General features: G+C 49.9%; 2 protein-coding genes across 7 annotated transcripts; one reads left to right on the top strand and one right to left on the bottom strand.

The window, feature by feature from the left end:
- Positions 1-2,449: 2,449 nt before the first annotated feature.
- Positions 2,450-4,747, bottom strand: LOC121587782 (proteasome activator complex subunit 3). Its single transcript, XM_041904929.1, has 2 exons — positions 3,695-4,747; positions 2,450-3,606 (listed from the first exon to the last, which is right to left on the bottom strand). The coding sequence occupies exons 1-2, from the start codon at positions 3,896-3,898 to the stop codon at positions 3,016-3,018; spliced, it is 795 nt and encodes a 264-aa protein (XP_041760863.1). The 5' UTR covers positions 3,899-4,747; the 3' UTR covers positions 2,450-3,015.
- Positions 4,748-6,399: 1,652 nt separating this feature from the next.
- Positions 6,400-21,630, top strand: LOC121587768 (integrin alpha-PS1). 6 transcript variants are annotated; one of them, XM_041904906.1, is made up of 10 exons: positions 7,304-7,404; positions 7,705-7,832; positions 11,010-11,048; positions 11,661-11,691; positions 12,317-12,444; positions 12,546-13,141; positions 14,089-14,628; positions 14,702-15,389; positions 16,379-16,756; positions 19,229-21,630. In XM_041904906.1, the coding sequence occupies exons 1-10, from the start codon at positions 7,392-7,394 to the stop codon at positions 20,138-20,140; spliced, it is 3,453 nt and encodes a 1,150-aa protein (XP_041760840.1). In that variant the 5' UTR covers positions 7,304-7,391; the 3' UTR covers positions 20,141-21,630. The 6 variants fall into 6 exon arrangements, with proteins under 6 accessions (XP_041760819.1, XP_041760810.1, XP_041760829.1 ...); XM_041904899.1 differs by having other exon boundaries at positions 11,010-11,054; XM_041904885.1 differs by lacking the exon at positions 11,661-11,691 and having other exon boundaries at positions 6,400-7,404.
- Positions 21,631-22,425: the final 795 nt, after the last annotated feature.

The raw sequence follows: 22,425 nt of genomic DNA, 5'->3' as shown, positions 1-22,425 counted from the left end.
GTCACCTAGCATCGGCGAAACCCAAAACTATCATAGAGGATTCCTAAACAGAAAATCAATCACCTGCCAGATCTTCACCATGTGGCAGATCTTAGAGAAGATGGCAGAATACAGATACGACACCGTACCATCTCTTCATCGACTTCAAAGCTGCATATGATAGCATAGCCACGGTAAAACTATACGACGCTATGAGCTCTTTTGGTATTCCGGCCAAACTGATAAGGCTGAATGATTATGACCAACGTCACTTGGCAGGTGAAGGTGAATGAAAAACTCTCAGGTACTTCCATTACCTGGCCTTGGGTCTCCTAATCAACTTGGCGCTAGAGAGGGCCATCCATGACTCGAGGGTGGAAACTACGGGAACCATCTTTTATAAGTCAACCCAGATCATGGCATACGCTGATAATATAGACATGATAGGTCTGCGGCTCTCCTACGTAGCAGAAGCTTACCAAGGGATCGAGCAGGCGGCACAGAACCTCGGATTGCAGATAATCGAGCCAAAGACCAAACTGATGGTGGCAACATTAGCGTCCATTTCCATGCGTACAACATGGCCAGCCCACCGGAGCCTGGCCAGCTTGATACGCTGCACGACAGTGAGGTCGCCGTACATCTCGTATAGCTCGTCGACCCAGCCGATAAAGTCTTTTTAGGTCGTCCCAAGGACAGAGGAGGCGTGGTAGGCCCAAATCGGGGTGAAAGGATGGTGTGGAGGTGGCGCCAGTAAGGCCTGGATAACAGATTGGCAAACGAAGGCGCCAGACCGTTATACTCCTGAGATTTCGGACACTACTGAGACAAGCCAAGACCGCAAAGCGGTTGTAGCGCCGAATAAGTAAGTAAGTGGATATACCTATAAATAGAATCTTGATGAACTTGATAAAGATACATAAAACAATTTAATAGCTACCATTTTTCTCAATAAAAAGGATATTTCAGTTTGAAAATACAAATCATACCCGGTCGTATGCCGGTCGTAGAGTTGCAGGGTAAATGCATATCTCACTAAGCTGTCGGTCTCTTGCAGGTTCCACGGTTGAGCGATTTTACTGCACTTTATAATTGTGTTGGAAGCTAATGGTTTTTACGAGTGGTAAATACCGATTGATTTATACTCTAAATTAACCAAAGCATACTACACTCCTTTCGAACTAGCGAGGTTGTTATGATCACAACAGTCTTCCTCAAAACCAATTCGTAAGCGCATCTGCACCCTCTTAACGCGAGCTAACGGTTCTGTTAGAACATCTGCCACCATTTGTTCGCTGGGACAATAGCGAATGTCCATGACACTAACATTTTTCACTAGCTCCATAACAAAATTGTACCAAGTGTCGATGTGCTTCGTCCTGTTACTACTAATGGCAGATTTCAGCATTGCCACGCAACTCTAATTGTCTTCATGCATTATTATCGAGGTCGGAACTGGTTCATCGAAGTTCTTCAATAGTTTCATTAACCACATCAACTCGCGGCTGGCTTCAGAAAGTGCTACGTACTCCGCTTCGGTAGACGAAAGTGTAACGCACGGTTATTTTTGAGCTGCCCAGGTAATTGGTCCTCCAAGATGAAACACGAAACCGGTGTTCGATTTTCGATCCGTCTTATCACCAGCCCAATCAGCATCAAAGTACGCTTCTAGTTGTCCTAGCGAACCGATTCGCAAACTCCACTCCGCAGTTGACTGAAGACTGCTTCCGTTGGGAGACTCACTTTGCACCCCAGGATTGAAGCGCTGATGGTCATGCACGGCGACGTACAGAAGAGCACCTACCAGGCTCTGGAACTCGTTGTTTTCAGGCGTTGGTTCTAGCTTTCAAACTAGCGAGGTTGCTATGATCACAACAAAATGCACTTCAAGGGTATGCTTAACTACACTAACGCGAGCTTGTGAATACCCAAATATTCAAATTTAATTATTTTTTGCGCAAATTCAATTGATTTTACGTTTCATCTCAGTTTGACGATATTCTAGAAATGTCAGCGAAAATAATATCTTTTAAGTTTACATTGCCGTTATGTGACTATCCACAGTAAAGGAAGTTGTCTGATGTACGCAGTGTTGCAAATGAAACGGCACAAAACGTGCCTAAGCAATAAGTTTACAAGCCATTTTAACTGAACCAAAAATTAAAACATAAAATACACTATTTACCATCGGGGGTGGTCCCATGGTACAATCGTTTCAAGGCCCGGAATGGACCATCCCCCCGTAGCAAGGACTGACTTTATCCGGCTGCGTAGTACGGAATTAAGTCACGAAAGCCTGTATAGAGCGGGCATGTCCGCGTAGGACGTTACGCCAAATGGAAGAAGAAGAACATTGGGGGTTGAAACAGCAAGCACAGATGGTGGTATACGCACATCCGCCCGTGCGACTAAGCGGCTAAGATTTTTCGGTGAAGTTCGGCGTTCGCGCAAAAGGTACATTTTGTCAATATATCCTAGAGGTTGCTTTATTTACCCCGAATACGTTGCTGTATAGAGTACACATATGGACCCGTATTAGGGGGGAGGAAGGTCTGAATAGAATTGTTTGTGTGTGTGGGTGTGGATGGTGTGATAACAATCCAAAGACACCGTATCTTCAGACCATCATTGTCGCTTCCCTGGCGGTTACGATTTACGAGACGAGATTTACGGGAGTAGCACGATATTAAGGTTTTCACTTTTGTTGTTGTTCTTGTCATCGCTTGCGCAAATAACAAAGGAAAGGAAATTGTAAATTGATTGAAAATGATAGCGGGAAAGGAGAAGAAAATACCGGCATGTTCATGTCATGCGATATCATCGTGAATTGCGGAATTTGAATTGCCAGCCACCAAGATTTGCAGCTTTTGCAGATCAGATTGATCAGCGGAGCCCTAACACACACACTGGCACGTGTGTTTGGGTGTGTTTTTGTTTCAGAAAAGAAGTAGGGGAGTGCTGGGGAGTGGTGGGAACAGTGTGACCGAGGTCAACAAAAACCCTTTCCCCCCATGTTTTTTTTTGTGTGTGTTGTTTTTAGTACAAACTGTCCGCATTGGAGGAGCGGGGCTTCTTCAGCTTCTCCATGTTCTTGATGACGATGTCGTGCAGCGAGCAGTAGCGATTCCGGATCTCGCTCAGCACCAGCCACAGGCTGAGGAACTCCTTCTCGTCCAGCTCGGCGACCGCCCGCCGGTAGTCGTCGATGTGCGGGTATTTGGCCACCTTCGACACCACCTTCGCGCGCGACACGAAGTAGCGCGAGATCTGGTCGAAGAAGGCGGCCGCCTCCGTCTCGACCGACTGGATCTCGGCCAGCGTGTCCTCCTGGATCGACACGCCGAAGTTGTTGCCGTCCTCGATCTTCGGTATCATGAAGGAGATCCACATCTTGAGCAGATTCGAGTCCTCGACCAGCGCGCGGATGATCGGCTTCACGATGCAGACCAGCTCGCCGATCGGTTTGTTGCACTCGACCCGCCCGGTCGGCAGGGCGTGCACCTTCGTGCCGTTGCCGTCGACCGCTGCCGCCGGGCTGGGCGTGCTCGAGTTGAGCCGGGGGCGCTTCCGCTCACTGCCTTCCTCCCCTTCCACCAGGATCGGTTCCGGGACTGGAATGTTCAGCTCCTAAGAGTGGGGGAGGGAAAGTTATAGAAGGGAATAGAAGATTGGCGCCGTTTTTTTTTTTTGGCGGCATACACCCGGCTGGGCCTACCTGATAGACGTCGGTGAAGCTGCGCTCGGAGAACTGCGGCGTGTCGAGCAGGGCGTTCAGGCGCACGATCCGCTCGGGAAACTCTTTCGTGATGAGTGTTTCGGCGCGGCTGATCAGGTTGTCTTTGTACTGTTGCACCTTGCGCGCGTTGTCCTCCGCGCTGCTCGCGGCCGACGTCGTCGCGGTCGATGTGCTTTCGCTCATTGTTGCGTCGCGTCGTGTTTTTTTGATTGCTGTCGGAGGAGGCTGCCGGTTGATGGGCGTGCGGCTCGGCCCGGGATGAGACGGGGGTTGCTGGAAGTGTTGCCCTTGCGCAATATGGTCCCGCCGGTAACGCGGAACGCGTGCACGCGTCAATTAGTCTCGAGACCGTTCGGCGCTGTTGCCACCCGGCTCCGGTTTCTTCCGGCTCGAGCCTGTGGGTCTCCGGAAACGGTCCCCGGAACGACGTAAGCTGACACGGCGCGCACACGGCACACAACACACACACTTCCACCGACACACACACACACGGTGTTTGGTCTGTCGAGGGGATGGAGGCGCGTCGACGAGCGGAAACACTACCACGCGGCGCTCACTGGTGTACACCACCTTTGGCTGGTAATATTTTGCGTCGCAAAACGGTTGCCACCTGGACCGGGAGCCGGCTGCGGGGGGACAGCGCACAGCAACAAAAGAAAAGTGGCAAAAAACGTGCACGGTTGTGCCGAGAAGGGAAAAGCTGCGTCCAAGTAGCCCGTCGTCGCTGACCGCTCGCCTAGTTTTGCTTTGCTGCACACACGCACACCGTGTGTCTCCGGCGTTGAAGGAACAGTGCACACACGCACGCACGCACAAACATGCACGCAACCCTTCGGTGTGACAGGTTCGAACGCGTTCAAACCGGTGGCCTCGTGCGTGACGCACCTGGGTGTGCTCGGCGGGGTGAAATTGTTTCCCTTTTTGCGGTGTAGGCACAAAATCAACTGGCTAAGCGCAATTTAACCGAGGTGAGCGGAGAGAATGAGCACTTTCAGTGATTTTAAGCGTGCCGTTTGTGTTCGAGCACTGAAGCGGGTGTCATAGACGGGACGCGTCGAAACCGCATGCCGACACAAACGTCAGGCAGAGCAATACGGGCACACTGGGCGATCGCTATGAAAATAAGGAAATTATTTTTATTCTACATCGATATTTTTACGAGAAATATTTGTCTTAGCATAGAAAAGATTCGGAACCTGTTCTAGTTCCGGAATAGGTTAGATTGTAATTTCGGAACAGTGATGTGCCAGTGAAGTAGTTCCGGGGTAAGTAAAATTTGTGTTCATTTTTTGGATAAGCTCGTTATCAGATTTTTTAAAAAGGAGAAGCTGAAGTAATGTTTTCGGATCGGAACAGTTACGGCACCTGGACACGGACCTACATTGGTATATAGATACAGAGCCAGTTTCAGCATGGATACAGTATCAATAATGTACCACTAGGTAAGGATCTAGTGTTGGAAAAAGACATGTTTGAAAATGAGCAACGGAACTAGGTTAATTTGAAAAAGGAACGAAATGGGTTGATCGATATTAGATTAGGGCTACTATATTCTCGACTAAATCGACCGAAAGGAGAGGGGGAGGGGAAGGAGGTATGTTCTGATTGTTCCGAACGTTTCGATCGTTCCAACCTTTCCTACCGTTTTGATTGTTTTGATCATTTCGACCAAATGTACTACCCAAGTGCCACAACTCCACTAAACAACCACAAAACGGGTTCTAAACGGCTCAAGCTCTCCACCTAAATGGAATATAAAAAAAATTCATTTAGCAGACGGAAAACAACTCATGCATTCGACAAATAGCCAGGCAGCTGATTGCGCCATCTTTTGTTAGGATAGATCTAAACTCCAATGGAAACCACCAGCACTGAAGCAAGTGAATCGGAATAAGTTTCCAGGTTCGTTACAGGTTGCATATTAGCTCTTCTAACAAAATGCAACGGGCTGTATTAATGACATCTTCAGGTTTGGTTGTTGTTTGTAAAAAAAATCAATATAGGATCCCGCATCAAACTTAATTGCTAGAACCGCAGTTGGTTCGGGATTACCTTTACAACTGGAAATGTTCCAGAGACTTTTTTAATGGAAGAGAAACTAATGAACTAGATCTGATTGGCAAACCAAAATGGACATAAAATAATACAGACCTAAAGTTATGTCACCTCGAAGGACAAACACGTACACAGCTTTTGAAGTCATGAATCGGAATAGATTTGGGACCCAATCCCAAACACGCAAATAGATTCGGAACCAGTTCCAGAATCAAGAAAAGGCCTGAACCGGGTCCAGGGTAAGGTCTAAAAATGTCCAAGGCAAATTCCAGTGCCTTAAATTCGTACGCTCAAATTTATGAACTTTGGAAAGCTGCTGAATCAGAGCTACAGGTGCTAGATACAGGTTCTGGAACAGTTCCAGGACCAAAGATAGATTTTTTTTAAACAAAAATTATCCGGTGGAGATTAGATTAATTTTTCTAAAATAAAAACCAATGCCCAAATACATCACCAAATTGTCTCAATTTCACTTTTCCTAAATTCCACTTTTTCCAAAATCCTAAAAAACATAAGAAATCCAATACTACCTTGCGCCCACTGTCCAGTGGGAAAGAGAGCGAACGAACGAACCGAGCAGCGACGGGCAAACGACCGAGCGAGCGAGCGAGACCGGCACACCAAACAGCGTTCGAGATACACGACGGGCGCTGCACGCTGTCGTCCAGGAGCCACCCGCGACCGAGCCAACGGTCTACCTTCTGCTTCAGTACCGTTTTCTTCGCACGCACGCCCAGGCTCGGATCGAAACGCTCCCTGGGCCTCCTCCCGTACTCGGCCAAAGTTTTGCCAAGCGCGTACCCCTCCCGCGTTCCGTGGCGGCAGCACCCCGTACGCCACCTTCCTTTCCTCCTTTCCTATCCGCTCCCACCCCCCCCCCTTACCACCCGCTCGACATTCCTCATTCATCCGAACGCACGGTGGAAATACACACGCACACGCACACCATACCCTTCCCGTGCTGTATTTGTTGTGCTCCGTGTCGACCCCGCGTGTGTTTGTTTTCCTTCACTCAGCCAGCCAGCGTCCCATGTGTGTGTGTGTGTGTTTGTCTGTGAGCGTTTCGTTATTTTTTTTTTGTGAATGAAAATGTGTTACGATTTTCCCGCTGGCGCTCGGTAGTTGTCGGTCCCGCAACCCACTCTCATCCCAAACCAACTCTCGCTCGCGCGCGTGTGTGTGTGTGTGTGCGGCTAGTTTTAATTATTAGCCCCGCTCTTCCCCGTACTCAGTCAAAAAAAAAAAAAAAAAGGAAAAAGAAAAACACCCGTCTGCCCAAGCGCCAGTGCAAGGGGTGGTTGGTCGCGGGGTGGTCACCTGGGCACGGCCGCGAAATTCGCCCTCGTTTGATCAATCCGCCCATCCGTGCGCGCCCGCCCGTGTGTCTTTGTGCGTGCGTGTGAGCGAACCGAGATGACACACCTGGCGCTGGCAGTGGTGGTGGCGGTGGCGGTGGTGGTGCTGCTGCTGCCCGGTCGCACCTTCGCCTTCAACCTCGAGACGCGCCACATGCTGGAGAAACAGGGCCAGCCCGGTTCCTACTTTGGCTACTCGGTCGCCGGCCACAGCCAGCGGGCCGGGGGCGGTGGGGGCGGTGCCGGCGGACGCAACGGGGCCGGAAATGCGACGCACTGGTAAGTGCAGGGCAGGGCGGTGCAGGAGTGCTGGCAGATGCAAATGCAAGTGCCGTTGCGGGCGAAGGGAGAAGGTGACGGCGAACGAACTTGCCCAGACACACGCTAACCCGTTTTTTGTTCTCTCTTTCTTCTTCTTCTTCTTCTTTTTCTTCTTTGTTTTGTCCATTCCTCTTCCCATCCCCTTCGTTTCATTTTGCCCTCCGGGTGGGTTGGTGGGGCAAAAAAAAAACTTAAAAAAAACAACACAACCCTTCGCTGGCAAAACCCGTTCCCCGTGTCTGTTTTGTACTTTTGTAGGATGCTGGTGGGCGCACCGCTCGGGCAGAATCTGCAGCCCGGCTCGAACCACTCGGGCGCCCTGTTCCGGTGTCCGATTACGCTGGCGCAGGACGACTGCACGCAGGTCATCACCGATGGCCACCGGAGTAAGTGAACGCCCGCAGCTCGCGGCGGTGGTGGAGCGCGAAAGGCGCCACAGAAAGGGATGGTGTTGGGAGCTTCTTCTTTCTTTGTATCCGTTTTTTATTTGGTGGTTGGGTGTTTTTTTTTTTTTTCAAGTGGGTGGTGTTGGTGGTGGTAGTAGTTGTGGAGAGTGTGAGCATTTTTTTTTTTTATTATTTTATGGCAGAAGCGTTTAGTTCCCGGTGCTGGGCGCCCAGGGGCTTCATGTTCATGTAGGATTGTAAAACAACGAATCGAATCGGTACATGGAAAGCCCCATGTGCTGTGCCATTCCCTTACCCAATCGTCAATTTAACGCTGTTCGAATTTTATAGCTAAACAGATTCACCTTCAAGCGTAAAGTTTTAGTGCCAGCAGCATGCCCTTCGCCAACGGGTCAAAAAACAAAGCGCCCTGACCTCCGCGCCACGATGCGGGGAGCAATAAAAGAAACCTTCAATCTCTCGATGCGCCCTGCCACCATTCAACCTCACCAATCAACCCTTAATGTCTGCGTTCGTGTGTGTGTGTGTGTGTGTGTGTGTGTGTGTGTGTGCCTATCGATAACGTGGATGCTGGCCGGTGACTGGCAGAACAAATTTACCCAAACCATAAAAAAAGAAAAAATCAATCCCCTTCGCTGCTCGCCTAAACAGTTGGATAACAATGGTAATGAGCCATTTCGGTGTTTATGGAGTGCAGAGGGAAAAGGGCACCCGGGCGGGGAGGCGAAGAGAGAGAGAGAGAGAGAGAGAGAGAGCGGCGAACAAAAAGGCTGAAACATCGCGCGCCCAGCGAAAAGACGACGATGGGCAGGCGGCATAATATCCACTTGACGCCCGGGACGCCGGGATGATCTCATCCCGTGTAATCGCAGCCAGCATCCGAGGAGGAAGCAAAACAACGGGCACCAATTATATATAGATAGAAGATGAAGTAGTAGCCAGCCAGAAACACACACACAGAGCCGTTGCAGCGTCGTCGTCGTAATCCCGTTTTAATTTTTCCAGTTGGTCGCCGGATCATTTCCAGATGTTTTGCAGCAGCAGCAGCAGCAGCAGCAGGATAGGAGTTTTACCGCAAACACACACACACACAAATCGACCGCATCGAGCTATTTTATTGTCGCGTTTACCGTGCGACTATAGTTATTTTTGTAAAATCCCGGCCGCAAGCAAACGGCCAGACGTGCCCGTCCGGACGCGGACACTCGAAAAATTCCAGCGGCCGCAGGAAGAATGGTTTCGCCCTTTTCTTCTCGCACTTGCTGTTTGTTGGCTGTCTGCGGCTTCGTCGCTGCGCGGAGATTTTGTGCTGCACGCGAAAAACGATCCTTCTCACCCGCCCGCCCTCCTTTCACGGCTGCCCCGCGTTTTATGATGAAGTTTCATAAAACAAAACCATAGCGACCAAACCAACAGCACACCAGCTTGCTGCTGGTGCTGAGACGGTTTTATGTTTATACCCTCCCCCTCCCTTTCAGCCCCCACCATCCCATCCATCGCGTAACAAAAGAGACCTTTCGCACCTTCAGGCGCGTTTCCGTCACAGCAAAAAAACAAAAAAAAAGAGAAACCACCCGGCCACGGGTGTTTTGATTTAATTACATTCCGGTGCCATTCCGGATGGTGGTGGCGGTGGAATGGGTGGTTCCGTAAAAGGCAATGGGCTTAACGAGGGTGTTGCGGGACTTCTGTTTCGCTAAACCGTTCTCGTTCGGTTCTAGTTGTGAGCTGCGCGCTCTCGCCACACTCATATAAACATTTCAAAACGCACGGAACCGTTGAACCAATGCTTCTAGGTCGATTGTTTATGCTGGGGTTTGCCATTACCTTGTACACACGAAACTTCTTTTTGGTTTTAGCTGATAATTTAGTACTCCTTTCCAGTGGCAAGCACGATGTTTACTGAATCTCATTCAGTACAGTTGACTGCTGTGATCGCAACACGACATTTTATCGCAATCATAGCAAAACCATTGTTCAGCAATTGGTAGCGATTTGAACACGTGACGAATGATTTGTTTCAAACTGAAATTTTCATTGATATGTAGAGACATATACAGCTCATGTTCATCCATGTTTTATATTGTTTATGTTCGGCTATTGTCCTCCAAGTAAGCTTGGCTCACGCCGAATTGTCACCTTAAACATTTTTTCGAGGGTGTCTGTAGTGATTGGGCTAGGAGTTCGTGTGTTAATCGCTCCCATGTAGTTCCCCTATTTTTAGTAAACGATACCGCTTTTAATAGTAGTGCTGCAAAATGTCATGAGCATCACGTGATGTTCATTGCTGATCACTAAATGAAAGTGTGTCATGACATGCAAATACTTGAGTCCAACGCGATACTCTAACTGACAATCTGATGCTTGATGCCGTCGCAATCATGATTCTGACTTTTTCTGGCTGTTAACAGTTCAAGTCAGCTCACGTACACAACTGAGATGATCAGGGGGTGAGACTCATACAGCTGGTGGATCAATAACATGCTTGATGAGATTTTTTGTAGCATCCAATTCTTGGTCACTCACTTGATCATGACATTTTCTACCAATGATAATCACGACATTCTTGGGACATACTAGGCGAGTAATTTGAAGCAACTAAATGAGCGTGCTTTCTCTGTCTGCGTTGATGATCTGTCGGGTCAAACAGAGCCGGAAAACATGGTTATTTTGTTGCTAGGGACCACCCGCACGCACCACATATCTCCGACTATTTTGATGATCACCAGTCAGCAAATGTCTGACCAAGAGTTGGTTGCACACAATGTGATGGTCGCACCAACTGTTTGAGTCTCACCTCTGATCATCACAGTAGAGGCTCGTGACGCTGACATGATTTTGGTTCAGCCGGAATTTGTCATGACCCTGTCAGTGACATTTTACAGAATTGATCACAGCCAAAAAAAAAGTCATGACATAGTGAGTGCTCAAGCTTTGTTTGCAAAAATGTCACCAAGCTAATGTTTTGAACCACACCAACTGTTTGAACCTCACCTCTGATCATCATAATTGAGTACGTGGCGCTGACATTTTTTTATGACATTGACAGTGACATTTTGCAGCACTGATTACTAGATCTGCAAAACAGATTTGAAACAAAAACCAACCCCTTTCTTTCCTCCTTTTTTTTCCTTTTCTTACGCTATTCGTCACTAGCACCCACCGGGAAGTATCTTCCCTTTCGCCAAGCGTACAGTAAGTGTAAGTGCAGCCTGTCTATTGGTTTTTTTCTTCTTCTTCTCTATTCTAATCCAATTTCATTCTCTTCTATGCCATTTGTTTGGTGTTGCATCTTTATTTTGTTGTTTCTTGTTGTTCGATCCCGTTCGTGTATATTTATATTAGCTTGGAATGATTAATTTTTTTATGTTTTTCTCTCTCTAAACATAAAAGACACACACACTAAACATACAACAACAAAAAAACACATTAATGTTATCGTACCGATTAGGCAGCAGCCAAGGAGCGCTCTTGCTATTGACATCGCCATGTTTAAGCGCACAAAACATAGCAATTAGTGTGCAAATAGTTGTATCGCCGCCTGATTAGTTCGTTTAGCGGCATGTGGCTTGCACTCGATCGAGGAAAAGCAAATGGGCAGCATTCCCCCCCCCCCAAGTTTCCGGTCCCCAAATCCTCCCCCATCTCCCCACCATCATCATAATTGCGCGCTGTTTGTGTGTTGCTTGCGGGTGCAGACGGCCCCGTTTCATCACGAATGCGTATCGAATTTATCGAAAAGAAGGGTTGCCTGTTTTTGATTAAGGGCATTTCTCTCTCTCTCTCTCTTTTTTCTTTTTCGGGTAGCACGGTACCACGTACGCGAGTTTGCGATTGAGTGAGTAGGGTTTGGTCCCAATTTGGTGTTTGAGTTTGTTCCCGTTTTTTTTTCTCTCTCTCGTTCCCTTAAGTGCGTTATTTTTAAAATTTTCAAAATCCAATTTCCCAACGCTTATCACCCTCCCGAACCCTCCCCTTCCCTTTCCTTCGCGCATGCCTGTATCGTTGAAGTTGAACAGTTTTTTCAATTTACATTCATTTGCATCTTTTTAACACCCCATTGGCATGAAGATGATCTGTTTTTTTAAATGTAATTTTTATTTATTTTTTTTTCGATTCGATTTCGATTTGCTCTTAAACCCGTTCAATGTAATATAGGTTGTGGTATTTTTTTTTTTATTTCATTGCATCACTGTTACTCTGTTGCATTTTGTTGCATCGTTGCCCGTTTGCCTGTAAATCGTTTTTGTATATTTGTTTTGCGTACTGCGTTTTGCTTAGTTATAGTTTTACTGCGATTGACTTTTAATTTAGCGTTATCTTTCCCGCTCTTTCGTGTTTGTGTTTGATTGATTTGATTTTGCCTGCACTAAATGCGGCGCCCGCATGGAGCGCTTGGTGTTGGGAAATCGAAACCGAATACTAATCGCACGACACTTTCTCTCTTTGCGGCGGGCTTTCAGCGGACGATTTCGACGACGACGAGCTGCTGGGCGATGGGGAGTCCCGCCTGGAGCCGCCCGGTGTGGACGAAATCAAGAACAACCAGTGGCTGGGCGTGACGGTCGAAACGGGCGGCCAGGAGAACAAGGCAAGCAGAGCAGGCGCATTCCACACAACAGCGCAACAGAACAATAAAAAAACGCAATTTTCTAATGCTCGTTCTCTCTCCCTCTCTCTGTCTCGTCGCAGATCTTTGTGTGTGCGCATCGGTACATTAAAATCAACAACCCGCAGTCGCTGGCGTCCTCCCCGTCCGGGCCCGGCTCGCCCGGCCTGTACCTCGGCCAGGGCGTCTGCTACGTGCTGAACGAGGACTTTTCCTTCGGCTTCGCGGTCGAGGTGTGCCGGGGCCGGTCGATCGAGCGCGAGCACCAGCAGTACGCGTTCTGCCAGTCGGGCACGTCCGGCGCGGTGCTGCCGGACGGTACCGCGCTGATCGGGACGCCCGGCGCGATGACCTGGAAGGGCACGCTGTTTAACGTCGCGATCGAGGGCGGCTTCCTGTCGCGCGACAAGTTCCAGTACTTTGCGCCGCACGACAACCTGCACTCACCGGTGCCGAACTACAGCTACCTCGGCATGGCCGTCACCGGTGGCCGCTTCTTCGGCGAGTACATGGCGTACGCGGGCGGTGCGCCGCGCGCCGCCCAGGGCAACGGGGAGGTCGTGATCTTTACCAACCGGAAGAAGCGCAACCCGTTCGACCATGTCGTGTCGCTGCGGGGCGAACAGTTCGGGTCCGGCTTTGGCAGTACGCTCGCGTCGGCCGATATCAACGGCGATGGGTAAGCATTGTTGGGCGAAGGAGTTGTGATATTATCGCGGTAGTTTGAGGCTTGTTTTATCAGTGATAACGCGGGAGCGAGCCGTAGGGAATTATGCGCATTACTGGGGCGGGGTGGTGAGAATCATAAAATCACGATCTCGTTTGCTTGCGATTGCGCCACGTCATCAGGCCCTCCGCCCCCTGGTGCGTGCACTGCATCATCGATTGGTATCGATCGGTCCGAAGCTGCTCTTGTAAACAGCACTGTTTGAAGTGCATGAGCAACCGATTTCGCGTGAATTCGTAAAGCCAGTAAGTCACCACAAAACGCCAGAAAAAAACCCCTCTGTCGATCTTGAAACACTCAACGAGATGCAACTCTCTGACTCAACTTTCTCCCCATTGTACGGATGAATCAAGCTTCTCGCCAGATTTGCAAATCTGCTTACGCTGCTTCCCTGCTGGCGGCAGCTGTTAGCACAAATATGAGCCATTTTTATCATTTTCACCCCTCCCCTTGATAAGGTCTGTTTAGTTCGCACACACAGCATATCGCACGTTTGCTTTTCTCCGCGCCCGCAGTGACGTGTACGCCCGCTTGTGTGTGTGTGTGTGTGGTTTTGTGCGCGCGAAAGCTTCATCCCCCCCCCTTTTCCGCCAGGTTCAATATTTGCTCTATTAGTTGTGCTGCCGGCGACGCCCCAGCCATTGATAATCCGTGGAATTCGAACCGAACCAAGCGGCTGCTATCAGTTTGCATACGCCCCGTGCTCACGTGTCCCCCAGTCCCGCCCGGCGCTCGCGCAAACCACGGCACTCATGCGGCACCGACTGTCGCGAAGGTTAAGTGAGGTCGACTTCCCACATTTACGGAACGGTTACTGCGCGCAAAAATGTCGCATTAATTTAACTTTTTACATTTTTACTTTATCGTTCTCTCTCTCTCTCTCTCTTTCTCTTCCATAGCCGGCTGGACTTGCTGGTGGGCGCCCCGAACTACTTCAACCGTACCGATGGGGGCGCGGTGTACGTCTACCTGAACCGGGGCACCAGCTTCGGGCCCGAGTACGACCAGCGGCTAACCGGGCGGCTCGAGTCGCGGTTCGGCACCGCCATCGCCAACTGTGGCGACCTCAACCACGACGGGCTGGACGATGTGGCGATCGGGGCACCGTACGAGTCGGCCGGCAGTGGCCGGGTGTACATACACTTCGGCACGCCCGACGGGGCCCTGTCGCCCGAGCCGGTGCAGACGATCGATCCGTCCGAGCTGTTCGCGACGCCGTGGCGCACATTTGGCAGCTCGCTCGACGGTGGGCACGATCTGGACGGCAACTCCTATCCGGATCTGATCATCGGCTCGTACGCTAGCGATCGGGTCGTGGCGCTGCTCGCCCGCCCCATCATCAACATACGCACGTACGAGGAGCAGCAGGCGGGCGAGCCGGGCTCGATCGATCCGACCCGTGTCGGCTGCCCGTCCGATCCGACCGCAAACGTCACGTGGTAAGTGGGGAGTGCCCGTCCCTGCTCCTCCCGCTCTGTATTTTAACCCAACAATTCTCATTTTGCCGCGCAGCTTCAGCTTCCGGGCGTGCAGTGCGGTGGACGATGCGTCCCTGAGCGAGGGCGACGTGTCGGCGGATTCCTCCCTGCAGCTGCGCTGCACCATCCAGGCGGAAACGTTTCTGAACAAGTTTTCGCGCGTGTACTTCGGCACCGGCGGTGGGCCGGGCGCGGAAAAGACCCCTGCCGTCCCGGGTGCGGCCGCGACGCGCACCAACATACTGAAGCGCCGGTTCCGGCTGGCGGTGAGCGGCAGGCCGGTGTGCCACGATGTGACGGCGTACCTGAAGGAGGGCACGCGCGACATACAGAACCCGATCCAGTTCCGCATCAGCTACACGCTCGACGAGGAGCGTGCGAATGGTGGGACCGGTGCTGGTGGACGCCGGGGTCGAAAGGAGCGGGAGCTGCCCCGGCTGGAACCGATCCTGAACCGGACGGCGGCAGAGCGCACGTACACCATGCCGTTCCAGAAGGACTGCGGTGTGGACGGGCTGTGCCAGTCGGCCCTGGTCATCCAGAACGCGACGCTGGTGGGGCTGGCCCGGGGCGGTGGCGCCGCCGGTGGCGAGTACCAGCTGGTGCTGGGGCTCGACCGGACGCTGACGCTGGCCCTGACGGTACAGAATCGGGCCGATTCGGCGTACGAAACGCACCTGTACGTGCGGCACGATGCTTCCCTCACGTACGCCGGCTCGAAGGTAAGATTTTCGCCATCTCTATGATCACCAGCAGTGCTGCAAAATGTCACTGTCAATGTGATAAAAAAAATCTGACGGAAACAAAATCCATGTCAGCGTCACGCATCAGAGGTGATGCTCAAAACGATTGGTGTTACCATTCTTAGTGACATTTTTGCCGTCACCGCTTAGTCACTCATTATGTCATGACTTTTTTTATTGTGATCAGTTCTGCAAAATGTCACTGACATAGTCATGACAAATTCCGGCTGATACAAAATCATGTCAGCGTCACGAGGTCTACTGTGCTGATCAGAGGTGAGACTCAAATAGTTGGTGCGACTATCACATTGTGTTGGTCAGTCATTTGGTCGCGACATTTTTTGTCGCTGATCATCACGATAGTCATGAGAGCTATGCGGTGTTTGCGAGTGGTCCCAAGCAACAAAATGGGCATGTTTTCTCGCTCTGTTTGACCCGACAGATCATCAAAGCAGCCAGAGCGAAAAAGAATGCCCATTTTGTTTCTTAGGACCACATGCCAAGTATATTCCAAGAAAGTCGTGATTATCACCGACAGATAATGTCGTTACCAAGTGAGTGATCAAGAGCTGGGTGTCAAACAAAATGTCACCAAGCATGTGATTGATCCACCAACTGTTTGAGTCTCACCTCTGATCATCTCAGTTGTGTATGTGAGCTGAATTGAGCTTCGTTTCACTCATGAGTGTTTGTGACTGGCAGCACTTTTCACAGCCACAAAAAAGTCATGATTATGATTGCGACTGCATCAAGCTTGTCAGTCAGCGTATTGCGTTGGACTCAAGCATTCGGATGTCCCGTTCGGCATGTCATGACGCACTTTCATTGAGTATCAGCAATGAGCATCAAGCTACCACGGTCATGCTCATTGTTTTCGTTGGTGAATATCTCGTGATGGTCATGACATTTTGCAGCACTGCTCATAATAAGCAGACGTATTTAAAATCCCTTTCTCATTACCTACGCAGGGCTCGTCGGTGTGCGGTGCGCACAACGCAACGATGGTCGACTGCAGCATCGGCAACCCGCTGAAGCGGAACGGTGAGGTGCAGCTGTCGCTGCGGTTCGATGCCCGCTCGCTCGAGGAATACGGGTCGAGCAAGGGCCCGAACGGTCTCTCGCAGCACGTGGCGCTGGCCGTGTTCGTCAACACCACGTCGCAGGACACGGGCAATAGGACTCGGGCGCAGCTGAACCTGCGCATTCAGCGCGCGGTCAAGCTGAGCATCAGCGGCAAGGCGCTGCCGGAGCAGGTGTTTTACGGCGGGGGCGGCGAGCAGATTATGGGCGAGAGTGCGATCCACTCGCTGGACGAGATCGGTATGCCGGTGCAGCACAAGTATCAGGTAACATTGATATGATATTGATATCTTTCAAGAGTAGATGAAAGATTCTGTGGGATTTCGAAGAACATAAAGACAAATTTTGACTTGGTGGAAAAAATGACCTGAAGGGTCCATTCATCTATAAGTCCATCAAAGTTGCTGGGGTTGCGGACTTGAGTAATTTCCTAAAGAAAAGTCCTAAGCTGTTTGTTGGAAGTGGCGCTTACACACCATTTTCGAGACCAAGTGAATAATATTAAGGCGATTTCTGAACAATGTTCAACTATCAGGTCTTTAAATAAGTTTTTAAGGAGTTCCAAACCAATTAGGCCCGAATGGGTATCGAGCTATTCAGAAAAGTAATTTCTGTCACTTTTTATAACCTTTTTCCATCTTTTGGGCAGATTGTGGATTCCTTCATTAAAAAATATAATCTGGTTTGGACGCAATCCATGTATCGATCAAATTTTTCAGTTGGTTAGCACCCAATGCCCTTCCGGATCATGCCTAATGCTTTTAAACGCTGACAAATGACTGGCTGAGTAACTCCAAACGTCAACTTTGCCAGCTGAGTCTGTGTTTGAGACGAGTCTTCATTAAGTGTTGTCTGCAGTTCTCGACCTTCGTACGTTGTTGGTCGTCCGGAGCGTACTTCGTCTTCCATACTAAAACTCCCACTTGTAAACCGTTGAAACAACCTCTAGCACATTCTTTCCGATAAAGCGTGATCGCCATAATATTCCCTCATTATACGATGGGTCTCGATGGACGAAGCTTTCATCTCAAAGTAATGAAGGAGTATTCCCCGCAAAAACACTTTTTTTCTTGAACGAATGTATTCATTTCGCAACCACGCGGAAAATACTTTGTTTACTAATTGATGAAATGACTGCTAAGGGCAAACAAACTCTGAAGATGACAGTTCAAAATAACGACGCATATAGAAAACCCGTCTAAACTTATTTATAGACCTGATATGAGTAAACATTTGACGACCAACTAAAAATCTGAAGCCTAATAATCAATACGACAAAGCAGTTCCTCCTGAATATAAGAAAATGCCTTTCTGAATAGTGATGGGAAAAATTAAGTTTTTGACGGAATTGATTACGAGTAGCTCCGAAGTTTTCTGGAATCAATTTCGGATTGTAGGCTTCGGAATTGGCTCCAGAATCGGCTCCGGAATTGGAATCGGTTCCGGAATCGAATTCGGCTTCGAAGCGAAGTGGGTTTCGGCATCTACAAAAGCATAGGCATTTGGGTCCAATGATGATCCTTATGGTCCGAGATGGTCCGTATTAATAGAATCAAAGAATCAAAATGTCAACCAATTTCGGAGATTCTCATTCAATTTCTGGAGTCAATCCTGATTCCGTTACCGGGGCAAATTGTGATTCCTAGGTCGATTCTGATTCCGGAGCCGATTCTGAGTACGGAGCCGATTCCGATCGCGGACCCAAACCCAAAGTCGAATCCGGAGTCGGTTCCAGAATCGGCTCCGGAATTAGCTCCGGAATTGGCTCCGGAATCAGCTCCGGAATCAGCTCCGAACTCGGTTCAGGAATCGACTGCGGAATCGGCACTGGAATCGATTCCAGCATCGGAATCGGCACCGGAATCGAATCCTGGATCGGATCCGGCTTCGGAATCGAATTCGGAATTGGCTCCGGAATCGAATCCTGAATCGGATTCGGCTTCGGAATCGACTTCGGAATCGACTCCGGAATCGACTCCGGAATCGAATCCTGAATTGGAATCGGCTCCGGAATTGATTCCGAACACGGAATCCGATTCCGAACATGAAATCCGACGCCGAACACGGGTAGGTCCGATTCCGAGCTTCCACCACTATTTTTGAATATTGATCAATCGCTACGAAACATTTGCTGTACCCAATATTAACGTACGTTTATATTACCCGGGCTCGTTTCTTTGATGTTTTTGTGTCATTCTTAGCTCGTCGCAAATGACCAAGATTTTTTGTTTGGACGCACCAGAAAGTGAAGCGCAATGGGTATGGTATGGATACAGTAAACCTATCCTTTGTTCAACGTTTGCTACAGGTGTCCGTCTTACCCGAACATTCTAAAACTTCACGACCAAAAATCATTGTTTTAATTGATGGTAAAGAAAGTTTGATAGAAGTTTCAACACATTTTTTGATAAAATTTGAGGTCTGCCTATTTTCACAGTCGCTGCATTTATATATCATCACTTAGTCTTTAGGTACCTTAGTCTACTGTGGAACAACGCTCGAAGTACAATATTTAAAGCAATTTATCTTTTCAAAAAGCTGATACGATGATAACGCGTAGCGTTTGCACAATCAATGGAAGATCACTCATCGGACTTTTATTGACGGATTGATTATTACATCACATCTTATCTGCAGTCATTGTGGGCCACTCTTACCTTATCGCAAACCGCACACGTCCTCTTGCACCAATGCCAAAAACTCACCCAAACCTCTCCACCAACCCTTTCCAATTGCAGATCTACAACGATGGGCCGTGGCGGGCACCGATGGTCCGGCTGGAGATCGACTGGCCGCTGCAGGTGGCCAACAACAAGCCGCAGGGCAAGTGGCTGCTCTACCTCGATGCCCTGCCCGTGCTCGACATGTCCGGCATCATGGGCGACGGGCGCAGCACCTGCGACGTCCTGCGCAAGGCAGAACCGGACGGTGCGGTGGTTGTCGGGGGCGATTCCGTCCCGCTCGTAAACCCGCTCGGTTTGCCGAGCCGCACCGGGCCGAGCGCACCGCCCAGCCCGTTCACGGCGCTGCGCAGCGCCAACTACACCCGAGCGGGACGCGTGCGCCGCGACCGAGCGATGGTGCTGCGCCCGCAGGCCGGCGACGGCGCCGTCCAGATGGACTGTGCCAGCCAAACGGCCAAGTGCGTGCGGATCGTGTGCAAGATACACGATCTCGGGCCGAAATCGCACGCCCTCGTCACCGTTACCGCGCGGCTCTGGAACGCCACGCTCGTGAGCGATTACGCGCAGGTGGACGTGGTGCGGATCGGGTCGAGCGCCCGGTTCGTCGTCGAGGGCATCGACGAGCTGCTCGACCAGGCGCACCAACCGGCCAGTTTGACCGTGCGCACGGAAGCGTTCCCGGAGATGGGGCCGCCGATCGTCGCGATGGACGTGCCGTGGTGGATCATCCTCATCGCCGCCATTGCCGGGCTGCTGGTGCTGATCGCGCTCACCTACTTGCTCTACCGGTGTGGGTTCTTCCGCCGCAAGCGGCACACCGGCGACGATCCGACGCTGAGCGGCAATCTCGAGCGGCGCCGCAACCCGTCCGGCGGCGGCGGCGGCACCTACGACGAGCTGAACGACACCAACGGCAGCGGGGGCGGTACGGCCGAGCGGAAACCGTTCCTTGGCCGGCGCTCCTAAGCGCGAAGAAATAGGGGGAAGGGGTGGGGGGGGAGGAGCAAGCCAGAACAGACAGACCCACCCTCCCACCACTCCCCCGGACACGTACTCCAGAGCATTCAATTGTGCCATTTTCTTTCGCTTTACCCGACACACATCTCCCTTTCCCCGGTCGTTGCACTTTACACCTCGGGGATGGGGAGCAAGGGGAAGCTGTGAGCGTTTTGTTACTTAACGAGAATGAGCCGTTTAACGTTTAAGTGTGTTAGGGGCGTTGTCTTCCAACCGTACGGGACGATGGTGCCGGGAACATGGCATGTTCCGAGGGTTCCGATTTTTCTATTCGACCTGTCTTCGAATTGCCTTATCCAAAAGAGGGGGGAGTAGGTGGGTCAAATGGGGTAGGGAGGCAAGTGCCAATCAATGTGCCACTCTTCCCCACCACTCATCTCCCATCCCCCTTCCGTGGACTGTAGTAGCTAACTTAAGCGAGTAGATTAATTTGTTCGCGAGGACTTACCAATTTATGATTACGATAGACAGACTTAGTAAGCAATCGTTCGATACTGCCCCGCGCAGTTAGGGGATGGGTAGCAGCAGAACAGCTGAAAAAGAGAGCGTAGAGGGAGTGGGCCATTTTTATATACATCTATATATATATACGCACATTAGTAAAGTTTTATGGCGCCGTTTTAGTACCTTGCCAAACATTTCGAATATAGGTAGGCCTTAGCTTAGCGTAGAGGGGTCGTGTGCGCGGATACACGCTTCGCCACCCAACAAGCCTGTACACGCACAGGGATGTGCGCCTGTGCGCCTTAGCCGATACTTTTTAGCTATTTTTTATTTTTGTTCAAATTCGTTCCCTCCACGGGCCGAGGTTACTAGAGACTTAAAGATGTTTTGCAACCACTGCAGGCAAGCGTAGGTATACAAATCCCCATCCATCCACCCAGTGTATACGCGATATATGAGGGCGTCTTTTTGACAGACAGTTCATCAAATTGTTTGTGTTTTTTTATTATTATTATTTTATTTTGGCCCGCTGAGGAGACAATACACCGAGGAGACTGCCGGTGGGAGCAGTGCGCTGGGTGCCAGTATTAATAAGTGGTGTACACGCTAAGAGTAGATTACGTGTACGTGGTTCGTGGTGCATGTGCCTTCACTCCACCTTCAAGTGTCCTTTCGAGTGGGTAGGTTTTTTTTTTAATTAATTTAATTTGCTTTTTTGTGGAACCACTGTATCCTCCGTGAGACAATTGTCCCCAAATTGTCCACACAGACAACCAGACCGCCGGGGCAGCTATGACTAGAGATAACAGCGAACCCAGCGAAAGCTGCAAAACGGTTGCACTCATACGCGAAACAAACAAAAATCAAACTTTGGTCCTATTTTATTCCATCCATTAATCACGAGACGACGAATAATAATGGAAGTGGAGGAGGCGGCTAAGCTATTTACTTTTTACATTATAAAACTCTGTAAATCAAATACTGTGTGCGTGTGCGTATCACTTACCCGAAGGAAAGAAATTGAAATGTTTATTGTTTTAGTTGTAAGAAGATGTAAGATTGTTTCTGTTGTAAATCTTCTCAAAATCAAGCCTTTGTTGCGTTATTTGGGACAACAGTAAGAAAAAATTAAAAAAAAAACCGTCACCAAATGATGCTTTAATGAGTGGCGGGATGCTTCTGGAGCGTTCGGCACTAATTAGCGATAAGAGATGGGTCTCTTAATTGCGCGCGCGCGCGTTCGTGCTTTGCACCTTCGCTAATGGCGAACCCCGACCATCGCGATGCTACCGACGGGGCGTGTGCCAACCAAGCCAATTTGAGCCCATTCCTGGGGAGCCACAACCCGGGGCGGATTAGTGCGTACCATCGTTACTAGGGAATGTCAATTATTTTTACACTTGATCGGGCCGGACATAGCTATCCGTGTTGCTGATGGTTCCGCGGTGTTTTGTAAGTCGAACGTCTGTCGGACGTTACCGCTTAATAACGCAAAGAAAACTGAGGCAAACAAAAGTCGGAACTAATGAATGATGTGGGTTTTTTGTTTCCTTCCCAGGAACGAACTAACGCCCCAGCGGTTGGTGCGTGGTGTGGGAACCTTGGATTTCATGTTGTAAATCTCAAACTTTTTAGAAACATCGAACGTAGATTGGCAGTTTACTCATCTTGAGCATTTTTAAACCCCCGGTGCATCTGTGGAGTAATAGATGTGCACATTATCTGCCCCGTTTCTACGCCTCAAGAACGTTCTAGAACTTCAGTTACGTTAGGTGCTGTACCTTTCCGGA

This window comes from Anopheles merus, chromosome X (assembly GCF_017562075.2).
Source record: "Anopheles merus strain MAF chromosome X, AmerM5.1, whole genome shotgun sequence".
Classification (NCBI taxonomy): Eukaryota; Metazoa; Arthropoda; class Insecta; order Diptera; family Culicidae; genus Anopheles; species Anopheles merus.
The sequence above is the reverse complement of the archived record's forward strand: the minus strand, read 5'-3'. Positions and strand labels throughout refer to the sequence as shown.

Coding starts and splice junctions, on each gene's coding strand:
- LOC121587782 (XM_041904929.1), bottom strand. CDS start 3,898: ATGAGCGAAAGCACATCGACCGCGACGACGTCGGCCGCGAGCAGCGCG. Junction 3,607..3,694: donor GCTTCACCGACGTCTATCAG/GTAGGCCCAGCC, acceptor CCCCACTCTTAG/GAGCTGAACATTCCAGTCCC.
- LOC121587768 (XM_041904876.1), top strand. CDS start 7,184: ATGACACACCTGGCGCTGGCAGTGGTGGTGGCGGTGGCGGTGGTGGTG. Junction 7,405..7,704: donor GCCGGAAATGCGACGCACTG/GTAAGTGCAGGG, acceptor GTACTTTTGTAG/GATGCTGGTGGGCGCACCGC. Junction 14,629..14,701: donor CCGACCGCAAACGTCACGTG/GTAAGTGGGGAG, acceptor TTTGCCGCGCAG/CTTCAGCTTCCGGGCGTGCA.